The sequence below is a fragment of the Salvia splendens genome, chromosome 20 (assembly GCF_004379255.2).
Source record: "Salvia splendens isolate huo1 chromosome 20, SspV2, whole genome shotgun sequence".
Lineage (NCBI taxonomy): Eukaryota > Viridiplantae > Streptophyta > Magnoliopsida > Lamiales > Lamiaceae > Salvia > Salvia splendens.
In genome coordinates, this window is record NC_056051.1 from 7,914,798 (window position 1) to 7,927,803 (window position 13,006).

Genomic DNA, 13,006 nt, shown 5'->3' on the forward strand with positions numbered 1-13,006 from the left:
ATTAAGCAACACATAAATCAATCATTTTCCAAACAAAACCATATTTTTGAAACTCATTCTTCTTGCTTCATCTAAAACACCTAAAGCGGACTGAAATACTTCCTTTTTATTGATAAACAAAACAAAACAAAACAAATAGTCAGTTGACACACTGTGCAAATATTGCACTTTTGTACAAAGCCTCACTGCCTCTCTAGAGATTGAATGGCAAGCTTGGCGGCAAGTATTTTAATATTGTCTTTGGCCAATTGGATAGCTTTCTCTAGTCTTGGGAGCGTATCACTTGTTTCCATCGACACCAGTTTTTCTTTCTGCAACTTTGCCAGTTCTGATTGATTCGAACCTGAAGTTTGAGGGGATAAAGAGACTCAATTCAAACAACAATGTATGCTCAAATGCAGCTGTCTAGTTTCTAAGTGATTTCTAAGTGATGCAGTGACTTAAAATGCAGAATACAGAAAAACAATGACTTCAAATCATCTAATCCTTTCTTTATTGTTCTAGCAAGCAATTCGTTTCCGCTTATGCATAAAACATGTAATTTTCAAAACAACTTTGTTTGATATGCATATAAATGAGATCTTGTAAACCTTGAAGATCACTGGTGCAATGAATTATATCACACACACACATGTATGTCAGTGTTGGTGTATTTTATTTATATCTTTCTTTTCATGCTCAGCTGTACTCATTAGTGGGATTGTTTACCAATTAATTAGTGGAATCAATTCAGAGATAGTATCAGATAAACTGAGTTCAAGGGTTGGGGAGACACTTGCAAGTTAAGGCCATTTTAAATGTCTTACCTGAAACAGGTTGAAGCGCAGCAAAAGAAATACGTTCAGCAACGGATGGAACGAAATCTCTGATGTAATCCAAAGTTATTTCCTTTTCAGCCCAAACAAGAGAATTTGTAATTTGAGTTTGCAATGATGCTTCCCATGGTGTCTGTCATAGAATAGGAATTAGAATATGTTCTTTCTATATAGGCAGCATTTCTAAACTACTTAATAAAATGTCACTCATTTCATGTTGTCTAAAGATTCTCACACATGAAATGTAAGTAATGAAATTTCTACTATCAGTTCCAAACATTTCAAACTAGTTCCAGTTGAAAACTCTTTTGATCTAAGTTATAAAGAACCATCCAATTTAGTAAATCTATGTAAAGCAACATACTGAAAAGAATATTCTTCCATTGTTTACCTAGTCATTTGTTTATGCTTTTGAACTTCTATATATCAAAATTCGTATAACTAAATGGTTCGACAACACAAGTTCAATTCTCACCAAGTTGAGGGAGCGCCCATTAAAAGGGGGAATGGCCAGACTTTATACATTTAAAGAGCTACCATTGCATTTACATTAAGCTCGAGGGGCTGAATGTTCAAATTTGAATTGAACGACTAAATTACTAGATTTAATATGTTTAGAGGCAGATAATTATTTTGCCTATACATATACATATTTATTCAATAAGTACACAATAGCTGTGACAGTTCAAGCATACCACATACACAGATAGTTAAAATTACTTACACGTGCACAATGTTGATGCAAGCCAGAAAGATAGATAGAGAATTAACCTTCAATTTTATCTAACCTATTCAAATTGTGAAGAACTTCCTTCAATTTCAGAACTTCAAAGTTTATTTCTGTCTTGCATCGGTGTAACTTCTCCTGTCAAGTACGGTTGAGCCTGTCATGGAAATTACAAGTAAGCAATAGGAATTTATTCCATATAACTAACTTTGATTTTTTTATTAATATCATCTGTAAAAGCAATAACCCAGGAAAACGTTTTCAATATTTATTGCAATATTGTGCTTTGTGTTATCACAAAAATAACATGCAGCAGCGACCAACATCATCTATCATAAACGAGTCATCTGGAAAAGTAACTCTTCTAAATCCAATCCAGTATGGAAAACCTAGAAGGAAATGTGACGCGGCCAGTTCTAAGATATTAAAAATACTAAATGCTGATAACTAATCTTATGATATATCTTATCCTAATTCACTGTTCCTACAGATCTAGCAATAAAATAATTAATAATGGCATGAATTGGTCAGTTAAAACTCCTGCAGTTAAAACTATAAGCCAGTCATTTCACAAATACAAATGTATGATATACCATTAACTACCAGGTAAACAAATGAATTTGGCAATTTGGTTGATATTTGGCAATTTGACAAATTGAAACATTCAGAAATAAAGTAGCTTTTTAGTCTTCCCAATTTGGTTGATGCACAAACCTTATTTTTTCTTTATGCCATTTCTGAATTTGGCTAACAGAACCCCTGACATACAATAGAATAAAATTAAATAATGATTTAGTCATTACCCCAAATAGAGTGTTTGGTTCACCTGGAAAAAGAAAATAGAAATCCTAATGGCCTTATATGCCTCCTTTTATCTATAATTCATTTGTGAAACACAACACTACCAATCAAATGAAATTATTCATGAAATTATTTGTGCAAATAAACAGCTCCACCTTTAGTGCTTGTCAACTCACATGTATCAGTATTGAGTGGACGTAACTCGTGAGTACCGTCATGTTTGTACACCTAAGGTAATTACCAAAATATATAATCGGCATCTAGATTTATTATTTGCCCTTGAAAAGATGGAAAATTAAGAAAGCAATTTAAGAGGAAAGAGAAAGAGAAAGTAGGCTAGCTTAGATCCATACAATATGTAATAAAGAAAAGGAATCCATTCACTTTGGCATACCAAAGTTTGGAAACTTAAGTAGTTGGTATATGAATGCTAAACCAAATAACATTTTTATTATCCAACATGAACATTTATAATAAAAGAAAATTTATGAAATGATAACTAAAGGAGATATTTGCTCAACATTTAGTGTACGGCTCATGGAAAACAACCACACATGTTTAGTGTGCATAGAAAAAGATTATCCAACATAATGAAACAACCATACTAGTTAATCAACCAATATTGGGAGAAAATTACGACTAGCTTCTTTAGGAACTACTCCCTCCGTCCCACTCAACATGTCCACATTCTTGAGTGACACGGGTGACGGGATTTCAGTAGGAGTTGCTAGGTGAAGTAAGTAGAGAGAAAAATGTAGTTGAAAATTTTCAAATGAGAGAGGAGAGGAGGGGATTTATTTCCAAATATAGAAATTCGACATCATGAGTGAGACAAACTAAAAAGGAAAGATGGACATCTTGAGTAGGACGGAGGGAGCACTATGCATTTTCCCCACAAAAAGAATATATGGAGATTGGTGGAGAACGTATCAGATATTAAGGTTTACGGAACGTTTGTTATTGCAAAACCTATTGTGCTTCGTATATCTACTACTATTGCTAATTTTCATTGTCCGAAGCCATATGGAAGATGTCGGTTCCCACGGAGGTCCAACTTGCACCGTGGTTTATATTTCCCGTTCGTGATGTAGCACGACTAAGAAAATTCTTATGTTCCTCTCTCTCTTGGCATGTTTGATTCGCCGGAGTTTTTTAAACTCAAGAGCAATTAAGACCCCAATTTATTGGGCCTTTTGTCTTTTAAAATTCTTGACCGAATTAGGGATGTAGTCCCTATCAACTAGCTCAACCACTTAATATATCCTCAGTGCATAATTCATATCTCCAAGATTAGAAAATATCTGTACTATCCAAGTTATGCAATTAGCCATGAGAAGGTACAAACCAAATAAACTTGACATATGGGAAAGATGATTATCGTCGTACTCAATAGGAAGGCATATCAATTGAAAAATCGACAAATGACATTAATCAATGTTGAATGGAGTCCACATGGAGAAGATGAAGCAACTTTGGAAAATGAAGAGAATACTAGCGAAATATCTCCCTAAAGATGGTAAGACCAATTCACTTGCACAACCTTTGGAGAAAGTCTAAATAAAACCTTGGCTCGATAGGGACACTTATATCATGTCGGAATCTAGTTACAATTGACAATTGACAAAAGAGTGGTTCGTTAGGAATCATTGCAAAGTGCTCTAGAGACCCATGGTGGCCATTATTTGCTAGTCTACATGGTTCGAGAAGAATTTGATAATTTTAATTTTAAGGTGGGGGCATGTAACCATGTAACTAGCAATGGGCTAGAACTCAACTTAGGATGGTTCATAAATTCAAAAGCATACAGACTCAGGCACTTGTTTGTTTCAAACTCCATTTAAGATCACTTGTCTATGGTATGTATCGTTTTTCTTTTCATTTGATAAATGTTATTATATCTTATCAAAATTGACTAAAAGGACCTAGATAATCGACTAAAAGGACTGAGAAGATCGACTAAAAGGACCAAGAATCGACTAAAAGGACCGAGAAAATCAACTAAAAGGACCAAGAAAATCGACTAAAAGTACTGAGAAAATCAAAATAACAAAGGAATAATTCATAACAAACTAGCGACTATAGCGCTAAGATAAAAAAGCATCATTAAAAGAGCTTCAAGTAGGGATTAAAGTAATTAAGTAAGTAGAAGTACTCCAGAAATTGAGATGTGATTCCATGAGGATTCTTCAAATGGGTTGTTTCCCCTTTCCAAGATGAAGGTCAGGTTTAATCCCCCTTGCTCTTGCAGCTTTAACAGAACTAGAAGGCCCAACATCAGCAATCTTACGATCGACTAGGTCAATCTTCCTGTCCAATAGGCGAAGCATCTCGTACAATTCCTTAGAATTGCTAATGTCCACCTGTTCCTTGGCCAGACACTCCACTAAGCGCAGTTCCTTCTCTAGGTGTTGAACCTTCCTGGTCTCTCTATCCAAGTTCTTGGATATCCTAGACAAATTTTGCCTAAGAAAGCCAGACTGGTCTACCATATTAGTTGTTTTGGAAGAAGAAGGCAAGCTTAAGAACCTTTGTACCACTTGCGATGCCGCAGGCATTGAAGGCCAAACTTGAGACTGGCTCCCATCTTCATTCATGACAAAGCCACAAGCTTCAACGTTGCACAACGTTTTCAATTCATTTAGTTTTTTTAGCAAACCTGACTTTCTTTTTTTAAATGTCTCACGTCGTGTGCGAGCATCAGCAATTAGCTGGTATTTGATCTTTGAACGAACCATGGTAAATTTATTTAAAGCTACAAAAGATGATAAAGAATTTCAAGTTTGTAAGGAATTGGAGATAACAAATAACAAAAAAAGGTATTATGTGTGACAATATATGTAAGATAAACTCATATTTGTCTATAAAGTTGCGTTAATATCATGATGCACTATCATCGTTACCAAATAATATATCTACCGAAATACTATTCGCATAATATTGACCCCTAAATTAGAATATGGAGATTCAGGGATGACTCATTCTATTACACCTTGATGTGTCTCAATAGAAATTACATCAACTATAGACTTAAAACAAAAAACAATAAGCTTGTTGTAATTGTTTTTGAAAGAATTTTGACTGAATGACCACTATTAATGAAATCAAATTAAACTATGTTTCGTAGCTTTCATATATGTAAAAAGAAATTTTAAATCTAATATCTTTTCTCCTAAAGTCCAACGCGAGAAGCTTCAAAAGATCAAGCAAAAAGAACCTATATGCCCCGAAGTTGGTCAATAACATCGCTTCATTTGGACATAAATTAAGAAAGCTATCACTAGTTCCATGAGTGTCTATGATTTGCTAATATGTCATTAATTACTGACGCACCAATAAATAATCCGACTCTACAATATTTTATATGGTAAATCAATATACCTTATATAAAAACAGCACACATGTTACCATAATGATAGTATCCTATAAATACCATGTCAATTAAAGAACAGAATAACTAAAAGGTGTACGATGAATACTAGATTCGTGCATCAATTTAACAGAGCCATCATCATCAACTCAATTACCTTTTGGTTAGTTATTCATCCAATTATTGATACCACAAGTTTCAATAGTGACACTTGTATGACTATCAATCAACCTAAACCTTGCTATTCAATATTTAACACCTTTTACGGTGTTGACCACAGATGATCCTAATGTTGCTTCAAATTCTTGTACACAACCTTTTTAATCATATAAAACTAACATAAAAATGCAATGTATTTAACACATCAAAATGAATGGAATTGAAACATTTGCACAAGAAATGTTAACAAAGTAGTCTTAAGAATTTTAAAATGGCCTACCTTTCGGAACTCCAACAGTTTTACTCGACCTACACCTCTTATCAAAACCAATGCTCCGATATCTAATTTTTCGACCTGCAAAAAGCAAGGGTGGATGTAGAATGAATAAACATAAAACTTAGTGCATACAACAAGTATATTGAAGCATCACTTTCTCAACTGTGACCAAACAACCATATCTAGCAGCAAAGGATGCCTCTGTTGACGTACCACCAAGACCAATTGGATCTAGCACAAAGTGCACAAACGACTTGTTCTTCTGAAACAAAGACTGCATAATAGAATAGAATTACATAAGACATTACTAACGAGTTGGAAGTGTATTCTTTAGTGTACTTGTATTAGTTTGGCCCATGAAAATAAAAACAACTGATGCTGAAGCCCTTTTAACATCAAGCTACATCCAGAAAAGAAAAACAAAGACCAGAACATGCATTGATGCTTGGGACAGAGGTCATGAAGCTACTGCATCATTGTTATGATGCAGAATTCAAATACTATTTCAGCTCTTATGGACAATGCAATAAAGACACCAAGACTTCTTGAGGATATAGATGGGATTTCTAGCTGTGAACCAAAGTATCTGACCATGATAGACTCAACATTTAACATGTAGAATTCCTTTTCCAAAATTTCAACTCATTAAACACTAATGCAACCAAATGGGATGAACTGGTTATTATCACTTATGCAGATAACATATTAATATAATTTAATTAAAAAATGAGTTAGCCACAAGTGAAAATATAGTAAGCTACATACTCCTTACCTTATCAGTGCACCCAAAAGAAATTGGGTACAACGATAGGCAAGGTTATGTTACTTTCCTTGGATATAGATTCTATACCTCTTCCAGCAGCGCTATATACCTTGCTTCATATAGATGAAGGCTTTTAACCTCAGACGGAATGAGCACCTATACATACAAAACAAAAGGCATAAAGAAATAAGAATCATCATCCTCGTAAAGAATACCCACAACCACAATGTACGCAAAGGAAATTTAGTAATTTTGGTTTAATGTAATTCTATATCGAGCATCAAATTTAGCAATCCATAATATAGAGTTTTGAAATCAATTCCATTTCCAAAACTTTACTATCATGTTTGAGTGCCGACGAGCTCTTAAAGTCAAAGAGGTGGTGGATCTGATTTCTGTACTGAACCAACATGCTTGAAAATACATCTGAGTTCGCCTCTAACAGCCAAAAATCTAGACCAATGACGTTTTTCTCTGTCTTGGTAATAAAAGACCTATCAACACTCAGCTCAGTTATGTCTGTCTCTCTCAGTGAAGTGAGAATGAACAAAAAACATTTTCCAATAACGCACGTGCAAGATGCACACGACCTCACAAATACTCACACACATACATTTATGCAGTTTCCAAACCCCGAAAACCTATCAACAAACTGAATCCATTTCCAAATTAAATCAAATCAAACTCAAAATAAACTGAAAACTTTCCAAACTTACTAAAACGGTTACACAGATCGACAAAAATAACAGCGCACGAATCAAAACCGGAAAATAAACGGAAAACAAATAAATTAATCACCTGATCGATCGGGAAAGGCAGGAGCGGGAGCTCCAGAGAGGAAGCGCGGATCTGAAATCGGAGGCGGCGGCAAATGAGAGGTGAAGCAAATGAGGAATGGGGATTAGGTCTACATAAATGGGAGATTAATGGGGGTGGATTTGATATTAAGGCGCTCATAATTGCAACACGAATAATCTGTTCTGCATTTAGGGTGGGAAGGGAACATTATCGTTGAAGATTTTTGCAGCTAAGATTAAATTCAATGCAATTTACTCATTTTGGATTTTGGAATTTTTAATTGCGTTTTGGTCCCCTGTTTACGAGTATATATCACTACACCCCTGATCCCAAAAAATACTCTTTTTAAAATAGTTTTATTTGTTGACGATACAAGTTTTAATGATAAACTGATAAAGTAAAAGAGAAGATGAAAAATTGGTAAAAATAAGAGTAAGAGGGGGAAATGGGCAAAATATGATAGAGATTAAAAACATGATAAAATATGAGAGATAAACTTTTTATTTTAAAAATGAGATTATTTTTCATGTAGTGATTAATTTTGTAGAATTGCAAATTTAGTAACTGGATATTGCTACTTTCATCTTTATTGTCCATAATAAATTTTATTGGCATCATTCATTTCTGAACATTGTTTTATCATTTAAAGATTTTTGCACTATTTTATTTTATGATATTTTTGCTATTTCTTTAACATTTTTACTATATCCATTATTTCGAAAATACTTGAAACATATTAGTTCATTCATTGAATATCTTTTTCATGATTTTAATTTTCTTTTTTCCTTTTTTTCTTCTTTCATTTGCGTATTCTTCTTTCGTCTTATTTTTTTCTTCGCATGTAAATGCTATTTCGGAAATAATGAGCGTCTTAACTTCAGTTCTAATGATAATTTTTTTTAACTTGAATAAAACATTTGCGTTCAGTAATTTGGAGTAAGATTTATAAAATTAGTAGATATACAATCTCTCATTTTTACACTTTATAAGAATATTTAGAATAGTAAATAATATTTTATCTGTATTTTTGTTATCTTTTTACTAATTTTATAATACTTATTCTAAATATCTAGTAGTAAAATTTTTTATCCAAGTAAATAAGATTATCACAACCAATAAATTTAAGGTGTATTCCATTTATAAGTAGCACCAATTTACAATGAGAATAAAGAAAAATAAGAAAATTAAAAAAGGAAAATGATGAAATCAAAATCAGAAAGAAAAAAAGCCAAAAAATAATTAATATCATTCAAGTGGTTGAGCCTTTTATTGAAAACACACCAATGTAAAAGACGAAATAAGAGAATTTATCCAAAAAGAGTGATCTATCAAAAGAGGACATATGATCCATGAATCTCACATTAATTGTGTTACATAATCGATGTGGAAACCGAACCACCCGAATGCTCTGCCCTTTACTAGCCAATCAACACAAAAAACAGTACAAATTTGTCTTCTAAATGGCTTTATTGCCAAAAACCGAAAAAACAAACTCCTATGTTTTTTAATAGAATTGTAGTTTATCAATCAATATATTTCTAATCTACCTCCTTGTCTCATAATTCCGTATGAATGTTATGTTCATAGCTTTTCTCCTCAACAACATGACCTTCTCTCTTATGCAGCAGGCAATCTGCAGAAGGATGAACATGGCCGTGAATGCAACCAAATGCATTATTACAATAGGTCTCCTCATCACCATCTTCACTTTCACTCTGCAAGTTGATGTTGTTGAGGACTCAGAATTGTGGTGTGCTTGTCTCTACTAGATAGAGTTCAGACCAATCCCAATGTAAAATTGAATTTGTCTGAACCTCTCGAGGGTCAAAGTCATGTCATATTTGTTGCCCCGTCCCGAGCCCACGGAATGGATGGAGATTCCGTGCCTAAATCTCTTTAGATTTAAAAAGTTGTGTTCTTGTTTGACCTAGGATCGGAACCGATTGGGCTATGTTGAGCTGATTCTGACAGCCATCAATTCAATTGTGTGGTAAATCGCACGGTCAACCATCGATTCATTAGTAATAAGTTCAATATAAGCCATACATTAGGACATTTTCTTGAAAATAATGATAAAGATCGTATATTAGTTTGCCCTTTGCATTAATTTTACCTTATCCCATGACCGGGCCCACAATATATATTCTTCATCTTGATATTCGAGCTATGACTCACAATGGATATGCAATCATCACCTAAATATCAATACACAAACCATGATACAAAACAACATTTGATTGCCCTTCAGCTCAAATATCAACATGATGAAACGCAAAGCAAGATGCCAACCTGCTCCAATCACACAGTTCTGCAACACTACATTTTTCGAGGAAGTGACGTGAATCCCATCAGTGTTGGGGCTGTTCCCTGGGGCCAAAACTGTCACGCCAGATACTCGGACAGTTTCGGACCATGCGATGGTAAAGTGCATTTGTTGTCCGTTTTTCACTGTCAAGTCTCTCACCCTAACACGCGAGCTAGAATCTATGGTCAATGCCTACACAACAATCCACACATTTATTTATACACTTGGTCATTGGATGACACAATGTCGTTAGAGGGGGCTCGAGCCTCCGTAAGGTCTTTTTATTAAAAAAATATTTACTTCAAGACAATTCTTAAATCTATCCGAATCTTACATACAATACTATGCAAAGGCTCCGACCAATCAACCAAAAATGTTTGAAAAATATTATGGAAGAAAATTTTGAAAATAATTTTTTTTTTGCTTTCACCTCAAAGTTTATTCACGAGGTTGAAAAGAAATCTCACCGTTGGAGCTCCTATGCAAGGCTGAGTAACAAAAGACAAAAGCAGAAACTCTAGTTAATCATGGGGGTGTAGTTTCTTGATCAAATTAGCTAATTAAGGCAATCTCAAACTCTTACATTGGATTTGTTCCTTTTGCAAGAAGCTGCCCACCATTTGCTGCCCGAGCCATCAATTGCTCCTTTCCCTTGAAAAAATACATTGCTCAAATTGTAGTATCCGAGCCACATTCGAGGATGGTCTGGGTCCCATATTTTTGGATCATCCGGTGCTACTATAGTTCCATCGATCTACGTACACATGCGTATATAGAGTCAATGACAGTGAGCATTTTTGTTTCATCCACATATAACAACCTCGTTCTTGACACCTTCATTGCATTGAACACTTCGAATTTTCGTTATTTTTTCAAAATTCAAACAAATGTAATGTCGACAGTGAAATGAGCCAAGAGATCCTCAAATAATTAAATTTATCTATTAAAAGACTATTTAATAACCTGGATTACTAACTGGCCAGCACAAGGCCCTTTGAATTTGTTTGCACTAACTAGATATCTTTTCCCTTTTGGAACCAAGAAAATTGAATTTCCACGTTTAGAACAAGCTTTCTCCCATGCACCTACAAATGCCTATATACATAGGCGGATGCAGAAAAAGAGTATTATATTGGCACAGACTTAATTCAACCACTTAATTCAACCAATAAATATTACTCTCTATGTCCCACAAAGATTGTCTCATTTTGACCGGGCACGAGTTTTAAGAAATGTAATGAAAAGTGAGTTGAAAAAATTAGTGGAATGTGGGTCCTACTTTTATATATTAATTTTATAATAAAATGTGAGTAGGAATGAGTTAGTGGAATATGTGGTCCACTATCAAAAATGGTAAAAAGTGAAATGAGACAAATTTTATGAGACAGACGGAAATGAAAAAATGGGACAATCTTTGTGGGACGGAGGGAGTACAATTTTTTTGACCTTTTTCATTTACTTTATATTTTTTCATTTTGACATTTTCTTTCTTAAATCATGTTTTTAACAATTTTTTCCAGCCCTTTATATTTTTAGGAGTGAAGTTTCTCTTTAAGCTCAATAAAGGGAGTAGCTAGACGGAAAAAAATCGTGAGAGGAGGCTGCTTTTTCTACATTTCGAGTTTCAGATTTCAAAATTTCACATTTCATGTGTTTTGGTTTTATGGGAGGGAATTTTAATGCACTGCAATTCGCACAAAATATTGATTTAAAAATCTTTTAAGAAAATACAAATAAATAAATATTGATTAAAACCTTATCTAATTACCTTAGTATCATCGGAGACTCCATCTCCAATTGCTCCAAATGCTTCCACGTTTGAGACATCCTTCTTCCGACCACCACTTTCCCAATTTGGCAAGTTCAAGAACTCATCAAACTCATCTTCTTCGTCTGTTTCTTGCACCTCAAAAGGGCCATCGTAGTCTTCGTTGAAGCCTCCGGAATATTGTTTGCTTGTAAGTCTAAGGGGAAGAGCCAGGAAGATGATAAAGCAGAGCAAGTGTAGTGTGTCCATGATTTTAAGGATGTTTTCTTTGAATTTTGAGTTAGTTTAATATACTATAAATATGTGCATGAGTGCCTTTTGGTATTAATATAAGGGTTTCATAAAAAAATATAAAGTGCATGAAAAGAAAATGTAAATATTAGAAGGCTTTTGCATTACTCTTTATTCTACTTATAAAAACACACATTCCCCTTTATTAATCAACACTGATTTCATGAGAGGTAGTTATTGAGAAATCTTCGAAGAAAGGAATAATTAATGGTGACATAACAACAAAAATTTACATGATTTTATATTGTTGCTTTTCAAGTTGATTAAGCTAGGCATTCTTGTTCAGACAGTTAATGATGAACAATTTGATATACTTTATAATTTTGTGTTTAATTTTAATTTGGGACCAGATATATGCAATTAATATAATTATAGGAAACGATATGTAGAAGAAAAAAGATTTGTTATTCAATGATTAATGATTCATGATTACCTATTTTTCGTGATATATGTGATTGATGGATTGAACGAAAAAGGCAAATTGCGAAGAAAAAAACATAGAAATTTGGATTTATTTTCAATTATCTCATAATGATTTTTCTTGTGAAATTGTATGCGATTTAAAAGTCGTTATATATGATATAGAAGCCAAAAATGGTACGTACATGTTACGACCAATAAATAAACGAGATTTTTTGGTGGAAAATATGAACAATATATTATGCATGAGTGACTGAATTTTTATTTTTACACCGTGGAATAATTGAGAATAAATTCAAATTTCATAATTTTTAAATATATTACGAGACAAATCAGAATTTGACTAAACTTTATGATTTTTTACCCTAAAAAAATAAGTACATGCATTAATTGTAATTGTGTTTATAATTATATATACTAGAAAGAATGCGAACTCTAACATATTAAAGAAAAATCTAATATATTCTATAACAAAAGTCGCCATTCTTGAAATAATTACACGTAATAATGGCAAC

At 33.5% G+C, this 13,006-nt stretch overlaps 2 protein-coding genes across 10 annotated transcripts; both read right to left on the reverse strand.

Annotated features, from left to right (window-relative positions):
• Nucleotides 1–88: 88 nt before the first annotated feature.
• Nucleotides 89–7,965, reverse strand: LOC121782420 (agamous-like MADS-box protein AGL80). 6 transcript variants are annotated; one of them, XM_042180264.1, is made up of 9 exons: nucleotides 7,708–7,965; nucleotides 6,997–7,065; nucleotides 6,360–6,420; nucleotides 6,150–6,224; nucleotides 4,496–5,095; nucleotides 2,257–2,301; nucleotides 1,587–1,699; nucleotides 807–948; nucleotides 89–343 (listed from the first exon to the last, which is right to left on the reverse strand). In XM_042180264.1, exons 1-5 carry the CDS (start codon nucleotides 7,864–7,866, stop codon nucleotides 4,530–4,532), a joined length of 930 nt encoding a protein of 309 aa, XP_042036198.1. In that variant the 5' UTR covers nucleotides 7,867–7,965; the 3' UTR covers nucleotides 89–343; nucleotides 807–948; nucleotides 1,587–1,699; nucleotides 2,257–2,301; nucleotides 4,496–4,529. The 6 variants fall into 6 exon arrangements, 5 of the variants coding, with proteins under 5 accessions (XP_042036198.1, XP_042036195.1, XP_042036194.1 ...); XM_042180261.1 differs by having other exon boundaries at nucleotides 1,604–1,699; nucleotides 6,324–6,420; XM_042180260.1 differs by having other exon boundaries at nucleotides 6,324–6,420.
• A 1,760-nt stretch (nucleotides 7,966–9,725) lies between these two features.
• On the reverse strand, nucleotides 9,726–12,060 carry LOC121781794 (probable polygalacturonase At1g80170). Of its 4 annotated transcripts, XM_042179488.1 has the most exons (6): nucleotides 11,781–12,060; nucleotides 10,976–11,107; nucleotides 10,596–10,766; nucleotides 10,480–10,500; nucleotides 9,997–10,204; nucleotides 9,726–9,902 (listed from the first exon to the last, which is right to left on the reverse strand). In XM_042179488.1, the coding sequence occupies exons 1-6, from the start codon at nucleotides 12,027–12,029 to the stop codon at nucleotides 9,817–9,819; spliced, it is 867 nt and encodes a 288-aa protein (XP_042035422.1). In that variant the 5' UTR covers nucleotides 12,030–12,060; the 3' UTR covers nucleotides 9,726–9,816. The 4 variants fall into 4 exon arrangements, with proteins under 4 accessions (XP_042035422.1, XP_042035421.1, XP_042035425.1 ...); XM_042179487.1 differs by having other exon boundaries at nucleotides 9,726–10,204; XM_042179491.1 differs by lacking the exon at nucleotides 10,976–11,107 and having other exon boundaries at nucleotides 9,726–10,204.
• Between the last annotated feature and the right edge of the window lie 946 nt (nucleotides 12,061–13,006).

Excerpts from the sequence above, each read along its gene's own strand:
- LOC121782420 (XM_042180263.1), bottom strand. The coding sequence starts at position 7,866 with ATGAGCGCCTTAATATCAAATCCACCCCCATTAATCTCCCATTTATGT. Across the intron at positions 7,066-7,707 it reads TGCCTTTCCCGATCGATCAG|GTGCTCATTCCGTCTGAGGT; the intron begins GTGATTAATTTA and ends TTGTATGTATAG. Across the intron at positions 6,421-6,996 it reads ATATAGCGCTGCTGGAAGAG|TCTTTGTTTCAGAAGAACAA; the intron begins GTATAGAATCTA and ends TCTATTATGCAG.
- LOC121781794 (XM_042179487.1), bottom strand. The coding sequence starts at position 12,029 with ATGGACACACTACACTTGCTCTGCTTTATCATCTTCCTGGCTCTTCCC. Across the intron at positions 11,108-11,780 it reads GAGTCTCCGATGATACTAAG|GCATTTGTAGGTGCATGGGA; the intron begins GTAATTAGATAA and ends CTATGTATATAG. Across the intron at positions 10,767-10,975 it reads CTGGCCAGTTAGTAATCCAG|ATCGATGGAACTATAGTAGC; the intron begins GTTATTAAATAG and ends ATGTGTACGTAG.